This window comes from Triticum aestivum, chromosome 3A (genome assembly GCF_018294505.1).
Source record: "Triticum aestivum cultivar Chinese Spring chromosome 3A, IWGSC CS RefSeq v2.1, whole genome shotgun sequence".
NCBI lineage: Eukaryota > Viridiplantae > Streptophyta > Magnoliopsida > Poales > Poaceae > Triticum > Triticum aestivum.
In genome coordinates, this window is record NC_057800.1 from 415260509 (window position 1) to 415280009 (window position 19501).

A 19501-nucleotide genomic window follows, 5' to 3' on the forward strand; every position below is an offset into this window, starting at 1 on the left:
GAAGGTTGGTTGGTGTAACTACCCCGCCAACCAACGCGACCGTGCTAACATTTAAATCTATTCGTCTTTTATTTGATCCTTTTTTCTTCTTTTCTTTTTTTCCTTTTTGTTTTTTGTTTTCTTCTTTTTCCTTGCCTGATGAATTGTCCACAAATACGTGAACTTTTTCTTCAAATCGATGAATTTTTTCCCATAATACATTAATTATTTTTTAATTTCAATGATTTTTTTTCAAAATCAATGAACTTTTTTCAATTTGGATGATTTTTTCCCAATATTGATGAACTTTTTTCAAAATCGATAAACAGTTTTTCAAATAGATGTTTTTTTTTCAAAATTGACAAACTTTTTTCAGAATCGTCGAACTTTTTTTTCAAATTCGATGCACTTTTTTCAAAATTGATGAACTTTTAACAAAAGATCGATGAACCTTTTTTTAAATATATGAACTTTTTTCAAACGGGTGAACTTGTTTCTTTAAATCTTTAAACCTTTTTTGATTTCACATTTTTATTTCATAAAAAATAGAAAAACTGGGTGGTTTTTTCCTACCGGATCAACGACAAAAAGACGGAAAAAAAACTAGGCAGCAAGCGAGCGACCGATCCGCTAAGCGAGCGATCGAAATCACCATAAAACTCGGTTTAGGGAACCTTGTAGAAAGTTCCTAAAACCGGTTGGCCGCACTTATGTAAATCTTGAAGTGGGCCGGCCCATGTTTGTCGCTCGCATCGCTGCTTTGTGCGGTAGCCCGAAAGTTTGCCGCAGCAAGTGGCGAATAGGGATTTCCTTCCGGAGCGCCAGCAGTGCGATCGAACTCAGCGCTCGTGGGCCCGCCCATGCCAGTGACAGTGCGAGCGCCAGGTTGTTAACGGGCGCCTGCAACGCTGGCTAGGAGCTTCCGGGGGAATGTATGTAGTGCACTCGCACTTGTGGTGTTACCGGTGCATCGGATATCATAAAATGTTTTTAAAAATCTGAAAAAAAAATCTAGCACGTTGACGCAACATCAACGTATGATGTCACAAAATTTCGTATAAAAATTTGAAATATTTTTTGAGATACAAAAATGACAAATTTGACTTCAGTGTGATAATGGGCCAAATCTAAAGCCCAAGTTATTTTATATACTATTCAGTGTTGAATTTATCATTTTTGTTTTTCGAATTAGGTTTTGAATTTTGACTTTAAATTTTATGAGAACTTATATTGATGTTGTGTGAGTGTGCTAATTTTTTTCCAGAATTTTTTGAACATTTTAAAAAATACAATATGAGCTCGGTGCACCTGTAGCACCACAAGCTCCGGTGCACCAGATATTTTCCCGAGCTTTCAGGATGTTTCTAAAAAAAAAAGCTCCCGGGATAACCCACACGGCTCGACTCGATTCGCAACACTCGGTGATGGAATCCGGCGGCGGCGCCCGCGTACGGCGGCAGCTCCAAGCCGTGGGACGTGTCGCGGCGTACCTCGGCGGCGGCTTCCTCCTCCTCTCCACAGCATCCACCGCCGCCGTCCGCTCCCTCCGCTTCCTCTCCGATACCAACCAGGTAACGCCCCTCCAAGTCCCCAATCCATCCAAAGTCTAGAGCACAAATCCTTCACTGCTATCATGCCTTTGCTCTGACTGCGATAACATCCAATCTGCACTGTTACCAGAGAAAATTCGCGATGCAGTGTGGTGCCTGCGAGGGGAAGGGAACCTACGGGTGCAGGCTCTGCAGGGGTAGCGCCACGGTCGAATGGTCTCCGCTCTACGACCCGGTGTTCGTTAACCCGTGTCTCTGCCCTACTTGTGATGGTACCAGGTTGGCCTTGTTTTACGTAGCTTGCTTCTTCCTGGTTGCTGCTGGATGCTACTAGTATTAGTTTTGCCATGGACGTTCCTTCCTTGATTTGTTCACATTTGTTCACATTTTCAGGGTACAGCGCTGCTTGAATTGCCTGGGCAAAGGCTATGCATGAAGGAACAATTTGTATCAAACGCCACTTTTTATGAGTGGACTGTTTGCATCATCAATTTCTTTTGTTACCTGTTTGAAGCTTAGGTGTGTATTCTTAGAAGCGGGTGTTAAAAAGTGTTGTCAGAGGAGGCATTGTATTTTGCTCATGGAATGTAATTGATTGATGACCAAACTGTCCTGTTTGTGCTGAGAAACCAAAGAATAATTTATGTTTCAGTACAAAATGAACTAGTATCAAGGTGCGAATTAAAATGGAAAAGTGACTTCTTTTAATTAAACTCTGTTTTTTAGTTAGAAGTTGTAGAATTGATCTCAGTTCATTGAGTTTTCAGATAATGAGACTTTGATATAGGAATGTCTGACTGGTTTTATTTTGTTCAGTATGAACTTAAACCAGAACCTGATTGTATATGCATTATTTTGGGAGTAATCTGCATCCCAACAAAGAAAAATACCGCACTCCAACTTTGATGGTTAGTTTGGAAATTAACTCGCTGCTAGTATTATTTTGGGATCCATGGTCCACACATGGTGGCTGTGATGACAAGGGGCCATTCACTGTCATCTGAAATTTTGAATCATTCCTTCATCTAGTTGATGACATTTAATCACACTACACGATGGGTAGCAATTTCTTTTAACATGTATGTAGTGACGCTATTTGGTCCTAAGTCAACGGGATCATTTCTTGGCCAAACTTTTTATATGAATACAATACTTGATCATATTTGATAAAAAAAATGTTTTTTTCTTACTTTTTATGCAATTACTAAATTATTTTGCACATATAGTGCGTGCTGGCACCCGAGAGCTGGCCATTTCTCTTTCTCATTCTTAGAAAATTCAGAACGTAGATGTGGTGAAGAGGTTTGGTGCATGTCTGAATGTTTCACGAGTCTGAAATATAAATGTTGACATGAGGAAGGAAAATTGACTACGCCCCAGTTGCTCAGCTATGTGAATCGTTGAGGACCCTGTCTCTAAAATATGAATGCTGACATGATGAAGGAAAATTAAGCACCCCCCATTTGCTAGGCATCTCCAATGGCAACTCATAAATTTAGGGCATCTCGAACGGCAACCCGTAAAATTTCTCCCGCATCCGTGTCTATGGACTGGTCTACTTAGAGCATCTCCAACGGCAACCCACAAATTTCCTCCCGCATCCGTCCGCAGAAAAGGGGATCAGTCCCCGGACACGGATACGGGAGGGCGTCATCCAACCGTAGCCGCATACATTTCAAACTGCATTTTAACTAACCAGACGAAATTCATGCAAAGCGGTCAATATTCATCAAAATTCGGATAGAAAGTAGCACAAACCATCCATACATAGCATGCAAATTAAGTCTAGTACAACAATGTCTCTAATTTGACTACATCCCGGATGTCCAACATTTTTTTCATGAACGGGTCATGTCGTTCCACACAAACTCCCCCCATCTGCTTCCTCCAACATTGTGCGCACGTAAATGGCCGTCCCTCTATACTGTGGTACACCACGGCGGCGCATGCGGGGTACATTGTGACGCCCTCGATTTGACCGTACACTAATCATACATGCAAACATGTATGATCAAGATCAGGGACTCACAGGAAGATATCACAACACAACTCTATAAATAAATAAGCCATACAAGCATCATAATACAAGCCAAGGGCCTCGAGGGCTCGAATACAAGTGTTCGATCATAGACGAGTCAGCGAAAGTAACAATATCTGAGTACAGACATAAGTTAAAGAAGGTGCCATAAGATGGCTAGCACAAAAGTAGCATCGATCGAAAAGGCAAGGCCTCCTACCTTGGACCTCCTAACTAATCCTCGAAGTCGTACTCCACGTAGAAACACCCTCGGGGTCCTCTATCTCCTGGACTCCATCATCTGGTTGCGACATCCGAGAAGAAAGGAAACGGGAAAAAAGGGGGAGCAAAGCAACCGTGAGTACTCATCCAAAGTACTCGCAAGCAAGGATCTACACTACATATGCATTGGTATCAATGAAGTGGGTAGTATATGTGGACTGAACTACAGAAAGCCAGAATAAGAGGGGGATAGCTAGTCGTATCGAAGACTACGCTTCTGGCAACCTCCATCTTGAAGCAGTAGAAGAGAGTAGATGGTAAGTTAACCAAGTATCACCGCATAGCATAATCCTACCCGACGATCCTCTCATCGTCGCCCTGTGAGAGAGCGATCATCGGGTTGTATCTGGCACTTGGAAGGGTGTGTTTATTAAGTATCTGGTTCTAGTTGTCATAAGGTCAAGGTACAACTCCGGGTCGTCCTTTTACCGAGGGATACGGCTATTCGAATAGATAAACTTCCCTGCAGTGGTGCACCACATTTCCCAACATGCTCGATCTCCTTTGGCCGGACACACTTTCCTGGGTCATGCCCGGCCTCGGAAGATCAACACGTCGCAGCCCTACCTAGGCACAACAGAGAGGTCAACACGCCAGTCTAAATCCTAGGGCGCATGGGTCTGGGCCCTTCGCCCGTTGCACACATGCACGTCGCGTGGGCGGTCGGTAAGCAGACCTAGCCTTCCTAATACAAGAGCAGGCGTTCCAGTCCAATCCGGCGCGCGCCGCTCAGTCGCTGACGTCAAGAAGGCTTCGGCTGATATCACGACGTCGAGTGCCCATAACTGTTCCCGCGTAGTTGGTTAGTGAATATAGGCCAGTGGCCAGACTCCGATCAAATACCAAGATCTCGTTAAGCATGTTATTTTGAAGTAACCGCGAACGTCGACCAGGGCCGGGCCCACCTCTCTCCTAGGTGGTCTCAACCTGCCCTGTCGTTCCGCCACAAAGTAACAGTCGGGGGCCGTCGGGAACCCAGGCCCACCACTACCTAGATGGAACCACCTGCCCCTTCAGCCCCCACATCGAAATCACTTGCGAGTACTCAACGAGCCGACCCGACTTTAGTCACAACATATATCATGTGTAATATGTATAGTATATATACATATACCCGTGATCACCTCCCAAGTGATTATGGCCCGATAATATAGCATGGCAAACGGACAAGAATGAAGGGCCACTCATGGAAAATTAGCATCCTATGCTAAGCATTTAGGATTGCAGGTAAGGGTAACAACTGTAGCAACAATGACATGCTATGCATCAAAAGAGGATTAACCGAAAGCAGTAACATGCTACACTACTCTAATGCAAGCAGTAGAGAGAAGAATAGATGATATCTGGTGATCAAGGGGAGGGCTTGACTGGTTGCTCTAGCAAGAAGGTGTCGTCAACAACGTAGTCGATCGGGGCACCAGCAGCGGCGTCAGTCTCGTAGTCTACCAGAGAGAAGAGGAGGGAAGAAACAATGAATGCAATGCAAACAGATGCATATCGATGCATGACATGACAAGTAAGGGTGCTAGGTGTGCCCTAACGCAGTAGGAGGTGATATCGGCGAAGGAGGAACACAACCGGGAAAGTATCCTCGGTGTTTCGCGTTTTTGGACAGATGAACCGGAGGGGGAAAATTGCGTGTTCGCTATGCTAGGGATGTGTGGCGGACCAACGGGTTGCATAACCGGATTCGTCTCGTTTTTCTGAGCAACTTTCATACATACATATATATATATATATATATAACTTTTTCATCGGAGTTACGGTTAATTTTCTATGATTTTCTAAAGTTTTAAATGATTTTATTGATTTATTTATATTCCAAAATTTAATCAGTAAATACTATTGTCACATAGTGCAGTGCCAGCCATAGGTGTATGACACGTGGGGTTAGGGTCAAAGTCAACCGTCTAGTCAACTGTTGACTGGGTCAACATTGACTGGTCAAACAAGGCAATGGGGCCCACTGTCATGGACTAGTTTAATTAAGCAGGTTTAGTTAGAATAAATATGTTTATTGGGCTTAATAAGATTAATTAATTAAGTTAATTAAGCGTTTAACTAATTAATTAATTATTTTTATTTTAACATTTTTTCTTCTGTCTTTTTTTTTATCTAAACAGGGGCCGCATGGGGCCCCCTTGCATTGTCATAGGGGCCAGCGGGGCGGGCTACTGGGCGCGGGCGCCCGCCTGAACGCGCACGGGCGTGAGGGCGCATTGTGGCCGGGCCAGGGCTGCGCTGGCGACGGCGGTGGCAGGGACAAGCAAGGGCGGCCGGTGAAGGGAAGGTGGGGCTGCGGCAGTAGCGGCGAAGGCGAAGCCAGAGCAAGCGGGCGGGTCGAGGCCGGTCAGCAGGGAGCAGCCGGCGCGCGGGGTGTGCACGGGAGCAGGAAGGCGCGAGGCAGGGGCGAGCAACGAGCGCGACTCGGGGGCGTGGGCATCACGGGGGGTGGGCGGCGGAGGCGGCCGGTAACAGCGGGCAGAAGGGCAGGCGGGGCGGACGGGTGAGGCGCGACGGGTGCAGCGGACGGTGAGCTCGGTTCGTCTGGTGCGGGCACAGGAGCAGAGCGCTGGCACAGGAGGGAGGGAGCAGCAGCGGGAGAGTGAGGGTGCGGTCTAGCAGAGGTGGCTGTGCGGGCCGCGGCGAGCGCACGCTGGCAGGCGCAGGGGGGCGCAGGTCGCGACATGATCGCGGCCAGGGCGGCGCGAGGCACGGTCAGGGGAAGGCGACCGCGGACATGCGTGGTCCGCGGCGGTGACGGTGGCGGTGCTACACGAACCCGTGACTAGAGTACGCGCGTGAGCAAATGAAGAGGGAGAGGAGGTGCGCAAGCTCACAGTGAACGCGTTGACGAGCTCAGGGTGGCACGAGGTGGTCGAAGGCGAACGAATCGAACGGCGGCGCGGGCTTCCATGGCCGAAGGGGATGGGTCGATGGCAGCGGCTCCAGGGCGCTCCAGCTCAAGTAGGTTCATGTAGAGAACGAATACGAAGAGGCCCGTCTCCTGGACATCTTCTGGCGCCATGGGGAGGCAAGTGGCCGCGGGATCGAGTGACGCATGTCGACAGCAGCGTCGGGCGAGGGAAGAGGAAGAGGGGAGACGCGAGAGGGTGAGTGGGGCTAGGGTTCGATAGAAGGGGTCAACAGCGACCATGTAGGGTGGCGGGTGGTCTGGATGGCCGCCACGCGGCGGATCCGCGCCATGGACGCACGCCCGGCGTCCAGCGCGCTCCGTGAACAGGGAAGACGATGGAGGGGCTAAGTTGGGCTGGGCTGGAGTGTTGCGCGGCTGGGCCAAATGAACATTGCAGCCAAGCCTTTTCCTTCACTTTTCTTTTTTTTCCTTTTTCTTTTTCTTTTAATTTCAGCAACCCATTCTGTTTTGCAAATTGGTAGGCCTCAAAAATACTTTTGTAAATATGGAATGGTGCCCCCTAATTACTTTGCATCATCTAGCATTGCCATAAAATGGTTTGGTATTTAATACAAATGCTTGGTAATTTTTATAATCCAGAAGGCATTTAAATTATTGCTTTAGCCACTGTTTACTTATTATAGGGCAATTAAATATTTCATAATAATGTGGTTTCTTCACCATATTTACTTATGAATTATTTGGCACAACCCGAACATTTTAGTTTTAATGTTTGAAAACTTTTAATGTTTGTTTGATTTTTAATTTAAACTCGAACCGGTTTCAAACTAACGCGAGATTAGCAATAGTAACCAAGGTGACGTCGCATCATTAGCAGAGGTTCACTGTAGCTTAAATATCTGGGCATCACAATTCTCCTCCACTATAAGAAATCTCGTCCCGAGATTTAAGAGGGGAGCAAGGGGGAAGGGATTGGGTTACGAAAAATCTAACGGATCTTCTCGGTCTTGGTTGCTCTTCTCGAAGAGGTCGATCCATTATGTTGATGTTTTCATTTCTCTGCTTTGGGTAATCGTGATGAAGTCAGCATTCTTTCTTCGGGAATTCCATCGTACTTAGGAAAGAATAAAGGGTGGGTAGTCCGGGAGAACGGACCTGCAAGGTTGACTATCTGGTAGCTAACATCGGGGAAGGTGGCAGAAAGTAACTGTCGTACTGAAACTTAAGAAAATATCGAGAGTAAAGTAAGAAAGTACCATGAGAAGTTTCAAGCGGGTAGGCAATTCGTTTGAAGTCTGAAACAAAGTGTAAAAGGGGGTCCAGAGCAATGGGAATAGGTTTAGTGTTTGATACCAGAATAGATCACTAGGTAGGTGACCCGTGAATTACATACGAAGTCAAGCGCGAGGAATAACTTTGACAACAGGGTGTATAGGAGAGTCAGGTTTCGATCATGGGACCTGTGGGTTATGGGCCCACCATGTGGGTTAAAAGTAGGAAGGGCCGATGGCGTCTTGCACGATCATGTAAGCAAGGCATGTCAGAGGATAGCCTATCAGTTATGTCGGCAACAATATCGGTACCAAGGGCGAGGAACGAAGAGAACCATTTTCCTGCCCGTTGAACGAGGCGGACCAATAGGCAAAGTTCCCGTCCATCGGTGGTTACCGGAATGTCATCAACAATAGTAACATGGTCTTACTGACAGAGTGGTACAATGAGGTGTTTACATAAGCAGGGAAATATTACTGCTTATATAATACATATCCCAATAAGGTTTAAACAAACCAATGGAAATGAAAAGGGATTATTAGTTTTAAATAGAACAATGGAAAGGAAAATGTGTATACACACATATTTCAGGGATATATCCTTCCCAAGGACAAGCAGAGCATGATATCCATGACAGGATATAACGTAGAAAACCCTTTAGGAAAGGAGAGAGAATTTTCATGACATTACACATACAACGGTGTTTGGATAATTGAGCAAGAAACATTTAGCATTGGGCTTCAAATGTTCTTTGTTGAAAATTGGAGTACCACGGACATGTTTCAAGATAGCATTAACATGGTCATCAGGTAAGATCAGGCTATGGATACACAAAGGATCCATCAGGAATAACTTATACAATAAGTCTTATAATTTCCTCATGGAAGAATGGCTAATCTTGCTAAAAAGGAAACTATAACAACAGGTCCTCCGGCCATGTGTGCTAGGCATGACATCACCTTATCAAGTTAAAGACCAATGTTATAACTCTTGGGAATCTGTTCCAACCATCATATTTGACCGAGATTCAGATCTAATTGGTGTCAGGATACCTCAAACTCAAGATGCCTGAGATGAAAAGGTGCAACAAAAATTTATGAGATGACATTGTAAGATCCTCGGGAAACGAACTATGTAAGCGAGTTCCGAAACAAGAGTTCCTCATTAAATCAAGGAGAGGATGAGGAGGTAGCTGATGAATTCAGCGACAATTAATCAAGATTTTCAAAGGATGGATTTCCAAAATTATATGAGTAAGGTGATAACATTTGTCAGATCAAATGATATAATTAGGTGTGCTCGAGGGAAACATACACAATTAAACATTGGTTGAAAGGTGCACTCGAAATATGGGCTTAGGTAGCTTGATAAATGGTAGAATGGTGGTTCGATAACCAATGGTCTAAGAATGAAATGTCGACCACTAACTTCAATGCAATAGGGTTGCTAGAACTTTTGACTTCGCACATCATAGTTCAATTGTCGGTTTTCCGGTTAGAAACAACACGGGGACCAAGGAATGAACAGAAATGGCAAGAAATATCACTTGTACCAAGAATTCATAAGAGGTGGTGAAATTCTCATGACATTCTTGACATAAAAGATGGTAGTACTCCAAGGTAAAGAAGAATAATTGCTGGATAGCAAGGATCTCCAGGTATAGCACAAAACATGAACAAGTTTGTGTTGGAGGGAAAGCAATAATGTTGTCGATGATAACATAAATCATCGAGGGGCAAGGATGGTACTTGTCATCATGAATTTGATTGATATTCTAGAAGGAGTCCAAATGTTGATGATGATCTTGACAAATTTTTGTTGAGAGGATCCACGAAGAAGCAATCGAACAACGACTGCATCAAGCAAAAGGAGTGTTGTAGCGAAGGATTATTGGAACCACGGATACGTATCCAACTCAAAATCAAGCTTGCTGTTTGAGGTGAAATGATATGATGAGGAAGATCAACGTAAGCTTAGCTCATCATCGAAAATTATTCTCCGAGAATAAGGACCAGGTATCATAGTTAAAATTTAGGACACTAATGATATAGCCGATCAGGCTAGGAATGACTTGAAGGATTAATAATCTCATAAGCATCGGAGATTACTTAGAGTTATTTGAATCGAAGTGTGGAATTGATTCACTTACCGGTGTCCTTGAGTGTCTAACAACTCATAACCTGGGGAAAATTGGAATCGATGAGAAATAATACTTGAAGAAGAACTCATAAGAAGTTATGTAGTTCCTTGATATTCTCAAGATACGAGAGAGTATACTCAAGGGCAAATAAGAATATAAACTGAATTGGACCGTTGACTTGTGATAGCATATACTTTAATCTTGTCAGAATAGACGAGGCAATGGATTGGTTTCCTTTCGGATACATTGAATAAGGTTAGCATGGTCGGAACCATAACTACAAGGGATCCAATTTACGATACCGGAAGAATTATTCAAATGATTAAATATTCTTGCAAGAAGCTTTCATGATAAGTTCCACATTGTGTCCATGGGCATGAACACAAAGGTTCAAGGTCGACTCCCTTTTCCTCAATGCATAACCTTTCGTTCACTTCTCGCGTTTGATGAAGTTGCAGTGTTGAAATTTTATCAGGGAAAATACCAGAAGAGTATGACTCGTGAAAACTTTCGAGTTCACACATATTAAGGAAGGCATAGGTTCAACCCATCGGGACATCATGGAAACATATACCACAAGCTTCAATAGTAAATATCACCAGCTCGAGCATGGTTGGTCAAATCAAGGAATAGGATTTACCAATGGCATTATCTATCAGGGAAAGAACTTCCAAGGTGATTGAATATGAAGGACGTTGTCGGATAAAATACAACAAAGGATCCGATGGCCCACAAGGGGTCTGATGTGAGCATCGGTACCCAACTAGAGGGAGAAGGGATCAGATTATAGAAGCAACTGACTAACTCAAAGCTCAAATGCAAAGGAATTATGAATTCCAAGACAAGGGATCAGAAGCAATGTTCTGATTAGGGATGGATAAGTAGAATAGCCTTAGGGGTATAATCAATGGCAATTTGATTGGTCGAGATCCAGCTCATGTTTAAAATGACGTCTGAGCCAGAAGGATAATCCTAGGATTCGACTGATGATTGTGAACATTCACAACTTATTGAATCAATGGACTCAAAAATGATAGTGACAAACGATGCCAATAAGATTACCAGACTTATGGGATTAATCATAATGCAAGCAAGCAAGAATTTCAAGAGCAATATGCGGTTGAGGATTTTCGGAAGATCGAATGGTATTTCGAAGACTTTTGTGAAATACTTGAATCAACTGGGGATAAGCGGATACTCGATAAGTGCGAGAAATTATCCGTAGGGGTATTCACGTGGCAAAGAACTGCAAGGCAGTAGGCACAAAGTATTATCAAAACAATAGATAGAATTCCGGGGTATCTTGTAATAATAAGATCATCGGGGAATGATTGTATGAATGACAAGTGTACGTGGTCATCCATAGGGGTTTATTGATGGAAGAGAATTACAAAAGCAACATGCACAAAGTCTTGAAAGAACATCAAAGAGTATATTCGGAATCTTCTGGTGCAGCAGGCGATGATCTGTAATAAGGGGCTCTCCAGCAGGAAGTGGGTACGAGAACCTAGAGTTAGATTTAGTATATTCGTTTAACCCGAATAGAGAAGAGATCAGAATCCCAGAGTATAGACGAGGAATAAAAGATCCTAATTCCACCCAATGGCGACGTGGGCCCGTAAGCCGCACTGCCATAATAGTAAAAAGTTTTTCAATGACTAGACTGAACTTCGGCCAAGGAGTGTGGAAGGGGGATTCCTACAGGCAGTCGACTCTGATACCAACTTGTGACGCCCCTGATTTGACCGTATACTAATCATACACGCAAACGTGTACGATCAAGATCAGGGACTCACGGGAAGATATCACAACACAACTCTAAAATAAATAAGTCATACAAGCATCATAATATAAGCCAGGGGCCTCGAGGGCTCGAATAGACATGCTCGATCATAGACGAGTCAGCGAAAGCAACAATATCTAAGTACAGACATAAGTTAAACAAGGTGCCAAAAGATGGCTAGCACAAAAGTAGCATCGATCGAAAAGGCAAGGCCTCCTACCTCAGACCTCCTAACTAATCCTCGAAGTCGTACTCCATGTAGAAACATCCTCGGGATCCTCTATCTCCTGGACTCCATCATCTGGTTGCGACATCCGAGAAGAAAGGAAAAGAGAAAAAGGTGGAGCAAATCAACCGTGAGTACTCATCCAAAGTACTCGCAAGCAAGGATCTACACTACATATGCATTGGTATCAATGAAATGGGTAGTATCTGTGGACTGAATTGCAGAAAGCCAGAATAAGAGGGGGATAGCTGGTCCTATCGAAGACTATGCTTCTGGTAGCCTCCATCTTGAAGCAGTAGAAGAGAGTAGATGGTAAGTTAGCCAAGTATCATCACATAGCATAATCCGACCCGGCGATCCTTCCCTCGTCGCCCTGTGAGAGAGCGATCACAGGGTTGTATCTGGCACTTGGAAGGGTGTGTTTTATTAAGTATCCGGTTCTAGTTGTCATAAGGTCAAGGTACAACTCCGGGTCGTCCTTTTACCAAGGGACACGGCTATTCGAATAGATAAACTTCCCTGCAGGGATGCACCACATTTTCCAACACGCTCGATCCCCTTTGGCCAGATACACTTTCCTGGGTCATGCCCGGCCTCGGAAGATCAACACGTCACAGCCCTACCTAGGCACAATAGAGAGGTCATCATGTCGGTCTAAATCCTATGGTGCAGGGGTTTGAGCGCATCGCCCGTTTCACACCTGCACGTTGCGTGGGCGGACGGTAAGCAGACCTAGCCTCCCTAATACAAGAGTAGGTGTCCCAATCCAATCCCGCGTAGTTGGTTAGTGCATATAGGCCAGTGGCCAGACTCAGATCAAATACCAAGATCTCGTTAAGCGTGTTATTTTGAAGTAACCGTGAACGCCTACCAGGGCCAGGACCACCTCTCTCCTAGGTGGTCTCAACCTGCCCTATCGCTCTGCCACAAAGTAATAGTCAGGGGCCGTCGGGAACCCAGGCCCACCACTACCTGGATGGAACCACCTACCCCTTCAGCCCCACATCGGAATCACTTGCAGGTACTCAACGAGCCGACCCGACTTTAGTCACAACGTGTATCATGTGTAATACGTGTAGTATATATATACCCGTGATCACCTCCCAAGTGATCATGGCCCGATAGTATAGCATGGCAGACAGACAAGAATGAAGGGTTACTGATGGAAAACTAGCATCGTATACTAAGCATTTAGGATTGCAGGTAAGGGTAACAATTGTAGCAACAATGACAGGCTATGCATCAGAATAGGATTAACCGAAAGCAGTAACATGCTACACTACTCTAATGCAAGCAGTAGAGAGAAGGATAGGCGATATCTGGTGATCAAGGGGAGGGCTTGCCTGGTTGCTCTGGCAAGGAGGGGTCGTCAACAACGTAGTCGATCGGGGCACCAGTAGCAGCGTCAGTCTCGTAGTCTATCGGAGAGAAGAGGGGGGAAGAAACAATGAATATAATGCAAACAGATGCATATCGATGCATGACATGACAAGTAACGGTGCTAGGTGTGCCCTAACGCAGTAGGAGGTGATACCGGTGAAGGAGGAACACAACCAGGAAAGTATCCCTGGTGTTTCGTGTTTTCGGACAGATGAACCGGAGGGCGAAAGTTGTGTGTTCGCTATGCTAGGGATGCGTGGCGGACCAATCGGCTGCATAACCTGATTCGTCTCATTTTTCTGAGCAACTTTCATATATATAACTTTTTCATCGGAGTTATGGTTAATTTTCTATGATTTTCCAAAGTTTTAAATGATTTTATTGATTTATTTATATCCAAAATTTAATTAGTAAATACTATTGTCATATAGTGCAGTGCCAGCCATAGGTGTATGACACGTGGGGTCAGGGTCAAAGTCAATCGTCTGGTCAGCTGTTGACTTGGTCAACGTTGACTGGTCATACAAGGCAATGAGGCCCAGTGTCATGGACTAGTTTAATTTAGCTGGTTTAGTTAGACTAAATATGTTTATTAGGCTTAATAAGATTAATTAATTAAGTTAATTAGCATTTAACTAATTAATTAATTATTTTTATTTTAACATTTTTTCTTCTCTTTTTTTATCTAAACAGGGGCCGCATGGGGCCCCCTTGCAGTGTCACAGGGGGCAGCGGTGCGGGCTACTAGGCGCGGGCACCCGCCCGAACGCGCACGGGCGTGAGAGCGCGCCATGGCTGGGCCAGGGCTGCATCGGCGACGATGGCGGTAGGGACAAGCGAGGGCGGCCGACGAAGGGGAGGTGGGGCTGCGGCAGCAGCGGCGGAGGCGGAGCCGGAGCGAACGGGAGGGGCGAGGCTAGTCGGCGGGGAGCAGCCGGCGCGCAGGGTGTGCACGGGAGCAGGCAGGCGCGAGGCAGGGGCGAGTGATGAGCGCGACACGGGGGCGTCGGCATCACGGGGGGTGGGCGGCGGAGGCGGCTGACAACAGCGGGCAGAAGGGCGAGCGGGGCGGACGGTTGAGGCGTGGCAGGTGCAACGGGACGGTGAGCTCGGGATCGTCCGGTGCGGGCACAGGAGTAGAGCGCCTACACAAGAGGGAGGCAGCAACATGAGAGTAGGGGCGGCGGCAGGGGCGGAGGAACGCCAGGAGCAGGGGGGCTAGGACGACAGCAGCAGGTGCAGCAGCAAGGCAATGGAGGCGGGGCAAGAATGGCGCATCAGCAGCAATAAGGAGAGGGCGCGGTCGGGCAGAGGTGGCTGTGCGGGCCACGGCGAGCGCACCCTGGCAGGCGCAGGGGGGTGCGGGTCGCGGTGTGATCGCGGCCAAGGCGGCAAGGGGCATGGTCAGGGGAAGGCGGCTGTGGACATGCGTGGTCGGAGTGGTCCGGGGCGGTGACGATGGTGGTGCTACACGAACCCGCGACTAGAGTGCGCGCGTGAGCAGATTAAGAGGGAGAGGAGGTGCGCAAGCTCACAGTGAACGCGTTGACGAGCTCGGGGTGGCACGAGGTGGTCGGAGGCGAACGGATCGAACGGCAGCGCGGGTGTCCATGGCCGAAGGGGATGGGTCGATGGCGGTGGCTCCAGGGCGCTCCAGCTCGAGTAGCTTCACGTAGAGAACGAATACGAAGAGGCCCGTCTCCTGGACATCTTCTGGCGCCATGGGGAGGCAAGTGGCCGCAGGATCGAGCGACGCATGTCGTCGGCAGCGTCGGGCGAGGGAAGAGGAAGAGGGGAGACGCGAGAGGGTGAGTGGGGCTAGGGTTCGACAGAGGGGGTCAACGACGACCATGTAGGGTGGCGGGGTGGTCTGGATGGCCGCCACGCGGCGGATCCGCGGCATGGACGCACGGCCGGCATCCAACGCTCTCCGTGAACAGGGAAGACAATGGAGGAGGGTTAAGTTGGGCTGGGCTAGAGTGTTGCGCGGCTGGGCCAAATGCATAGTGCAGCCAAGCCTTTTCCTTCACTTTTCTTTTTAGTTTTTCTTTTTCTTTTAATTTCAGCAACCCATTCTGTTTTGCAAATTGGTAGGCCTCAAAAATACTTTTGTAAAATATGGAATGGTGCCCCCTAATTACTTTGCATCATCTAGCATTGCCATAAAATGGTTTGGTATTTAATACAAATGCTTGGTAATTTTTATAATTCAGAAGGCATTTAAATTATTGCTTTTGCCACTGTTTACTTATTATAGGGCAATTAAATATTTTATAATAATGTGGTTTCTTCACCATATTTACTTATGAATTATTTGGCACAACCCGAACATTTTAGTTTTAATGTTTGAAAACTTTTAATGTTTGTTTGATTTTTAATTTGAACTCGAACCGGTTTCGAACTAACGCGAGATTAGCAATAGTAACCGAGGTGACTTGGCATCGTTAGCAGAGGTTCACTGTAGCTTAAATATCCGGGTGTCACATACATATAATGTGTAGACCAATATTGAGTGAATGAATCGATGAAAAAGTTAAGCAAGATGACGTAAAACTTACGATCTCGCCCATGTCCGCATGCAATCGCCACCTTGCCTCGAGCTGACTAATCAAGTTGCAAAACTTGATGACGCTGATCCGGATAGCATGTTAGCGATACGACAACAATCTCATGTTGCATGGTTGAATGATGTACATGTCCTAGGATGCAATGTGCTTTCGTGCGTGAAACTTTTCATGCACTTGCTCCCAGAAGGGCTCCCCTCTACTCCTGCCTATGAAACCACGGATATGGCCAACCACGCATCGCACAACAACTCATCCTCCATGGTTGAGTAGCTCACCATCCTTCGCACTCTAAAAAATGACATAGCATTTAATAATAAGCTCAATGGCATTTGACCGAACACCTATCGGGTGTGGTGTCCGCAATGGAGGCCGTCGACGGGGGGCAGAGTGTACCTTGGTACAAATGACTCCATGGTGGAAAGCTCCGTTGGAATGACGAGCGGGCACGTCGGTGCTAGTTGCGGACGTCTGACAATGCCTTTGTGGCCGCCGGAGACGAACAACAACGACGACGGAGGTGGAGGGTGCAGATGCAAAGCAAGGAGGAGAAGGGCGGAGTGGAAGGAAATGGGGCCGAGAGGAGGATTGGGTGGGCCGGTTGTCGGAGTCCTACATTTTGGGTGTTCGGACTCCCACAAACGCCCCCACTTTGTCTCCAATTTGCGGGAGAAATTGCATCCGGACCGTCCCGCGGACCGATACAGGTCCGTGTTGGATGGCTTCCATGGTCCGAGCAGCGCAGTTCGGGCGGTTGTGGGAGGTTTGCAGGTCCACATTGGAGATTCCCTTACATGATGTCTGATTTAAAGCTTATTTGTCTTCGAGCCTGGCATATAGTAGCATCCAATATTTTCTTCCGACCAAGGGTGGATTTCTATCCACTCAACATAAAACATCAAGTGGATACAAACATAATAAACAGACACCTGCCTCGCGTTGACATTGACATTTATTTTGATGTCCCAACCACCGAAGCCACTGCATTGAGATTTCAGATGAACCTGCCCGTACAATTAGACTTCACGGGATCAATCATTGATGACTACTACCGTCGCAACAAGAACGATTTTGATAAAAACCTTCACCAACGCTGGACCGAGTCACTATGCAGGGCATGAATCAACTACACATGCAGGGACACATATGCATGCTATGACATATGGATGCAGATCCTCAACATCCAAGAGGGTCTGCTGGAAGCAAAGGATAAGAAAGTGATGAAGGCCATTGAAGCGAGCATCAAGCAGGCTGAGCTGGAATAACTCAAACTGAAGGAGGGGAGGGGCATTGAATAAAACTAGATTGTTCAGTTTATGTATTATGTCATCGCGACCTCACTCGCGCGTGCAGACATGATTTGCTTCTTTGTTGCTAGATGCTCCTGAGCCACTCGCTATACTATGTGCAAAATGGCTATGGGCGGCGCTTATTTGGAGGACGGGGCAGTGATTTGGGCGGAAGGTGTCGCGCCGTCGGCCGGGGCATGTGGGATGGAGAAGGAGGAGGAGGATGGGGATGGGGTGTGCATTATCTGAATATATCGACGAGGCCACGTAGCAAGGAGAAGGGTCACCGGTGAGGAGGCAGCACTGCAAGTTAGCAGTGAATGTTTGACTTGTAAAGGAAGGAGGAACAATGGAAGTGTGGCTTCTGGTCGGGGGAGGGTGCGAGGAGCTAGATATTTCCGCGGTTGCCGAATTTTTTCGCTCGGTGCCGCGAGAAACTGGCGCGGAGTGTGGTTGAAGTGCGGGCAGTGGACTATAGATGACGAAGATTCCGACGTAAGCCAAACAAGAGGGTGTGCCAAGATATTTTATATCGCATCGCACAAGACTCTTGCTAGTAACCTATTTGTGGTGTACCTGGTTTTTTGTTCATTTTGATTTGAAAGACAAAATGGTGTTATGAAGGGAAAGGACGGTGTTTGAATTGCTAGAACATTTATCTGCAGTGAACATGCAACTATATGAGTGTCGTGTTTAATTTGGAATTATTCAGGGTTCGTTTGGCCTTTTTAATACATTAATTGAATTTATAGGCATTTAATGTGCATAATTCAAATTTGAACTACAAGCACATGCTCCAGTGCACGAAATGAGTTAAAAAATCATATATGTGTCCTTGGGTGAATGTGTAGGTCCCATGTAAGAAATGAGAATGAATTTTAAACACCTCGGCATCATGGCTCGGTTGGAAACATTGAGATACTTGGTTTTTAAATTCTTGTAAATCCAAAAATCACCTGAAAATCACGAAACTTGACACGGTATCATGAAATGGCACTAACATGCTGTGACGCCCCCGATTTAGTCGTACACTAATCATACACGCAAATGTGTACGATCAAGATCAGGACTCACGGGAAGATATCACAACACAACTCTAGACACAAATTAAAATAATACAAGCTTTATATTACAAGCCAGGGGCCTCGAGGGCTCGAATACATAAGCTCGAATACGCAAGAGTCAACGGAAGCAACAATATCTGAGTACAGACATAAGTTAGATAAGTCTGCCTTAAGAAGGCTAGCTCAAAAGCAACATGATCGAAGAGGAAAGGCCTCCTATCTGGGAGCCTCCTAACTACTCCTGGTCGTCGGTGGCCTCCACGTAGTAGTAGGCACCCTCAGTGTAGTAGCAGTCATCGTCGAAGGTGGCGTCTGGATCCTGGGCTCCACCATCTAGTTGCGACATCCGAGAAGAATGGAAAAGGGGGAGCAAAGCAACCGTGAGTACTCATCCAAACTACTCACAGGAAAGGATCTACACTACATATGCATCGATGTCAATGAAATGGGTAGTATCTGTGGACTTAACTGCAGAATGCCAGAAGAGAAGGGGGAAAGCCTAGCCTATCGAAGACTAGCGTCTTCAAGTAGCTTCAAGCATCTTGCAGCATCCGAAGAGATAAGAGTAGCATAAAGTAAAGTAGTAGTAGTGTTATCAACCTCGGCCAGAGATCCTTTCTTGACTCCCTGCGAGAAAGCAATCCCAGAGCCATACTATCCAGTTATCACCTCAAGTATCCAATTCTAGTTGTATCGATCGGGATACAACTCCAAGTGTCCATTACCGTAGGAAAGGCTATCAATAGATGTTTTCTTCCCTGCAGGGGTGCACCAACTTACCCACCATGCACGATTAACTCCTGCCAGACACACTTTCCTGGGTCATGCCCGGCCTTGGCCAAACGATACGCCGCAACCCGACCTAGGCTAAATAGAGAGGTTAGACTGCCGGACTAAACCTATGCCCCAAGGGGTCATGGTCCATCGCCCCGGGAACTCTTGCACGTTGCGTGGGCGGGCGGTGAGCAGACCTAGCCACCTCCTTAAAAAGGCAGGTGCTTAGACAGTCCAACCCGGTGCGCGCCACTCAGTCGCATGGCATCTATTAAGCTTCGGATGATGTATATGACGCAGAAC

General features: G+C 46.4%; 1 protein-coding gene across 1 annotated transcript; it reads left to right on the plus strand.

The window, feature by feature from the left end:
* Positions 1–1319: 1319 nt before the first annotated feature.
* LOC123058368 (uncharacterized) lies at positions 1320–2237 on the plus strand. Its single transcript, XM_044481102.1, has 3 exons — positions 1320–1550; positions 1660–1808; positions 1923–2237. Exons 1-3 carry the CDS (start codon positions 1338–1340, stop codon positions 1963–1965), a joined length of 405 nt encoding a protein of 134 aa, XP_044337037.1. The 5' UTR covers positions 1320–1337; the 3' UTR covers positions 1966–2237.
* Positions 2238–19501: the final 17264 nt, after the last annotated feature.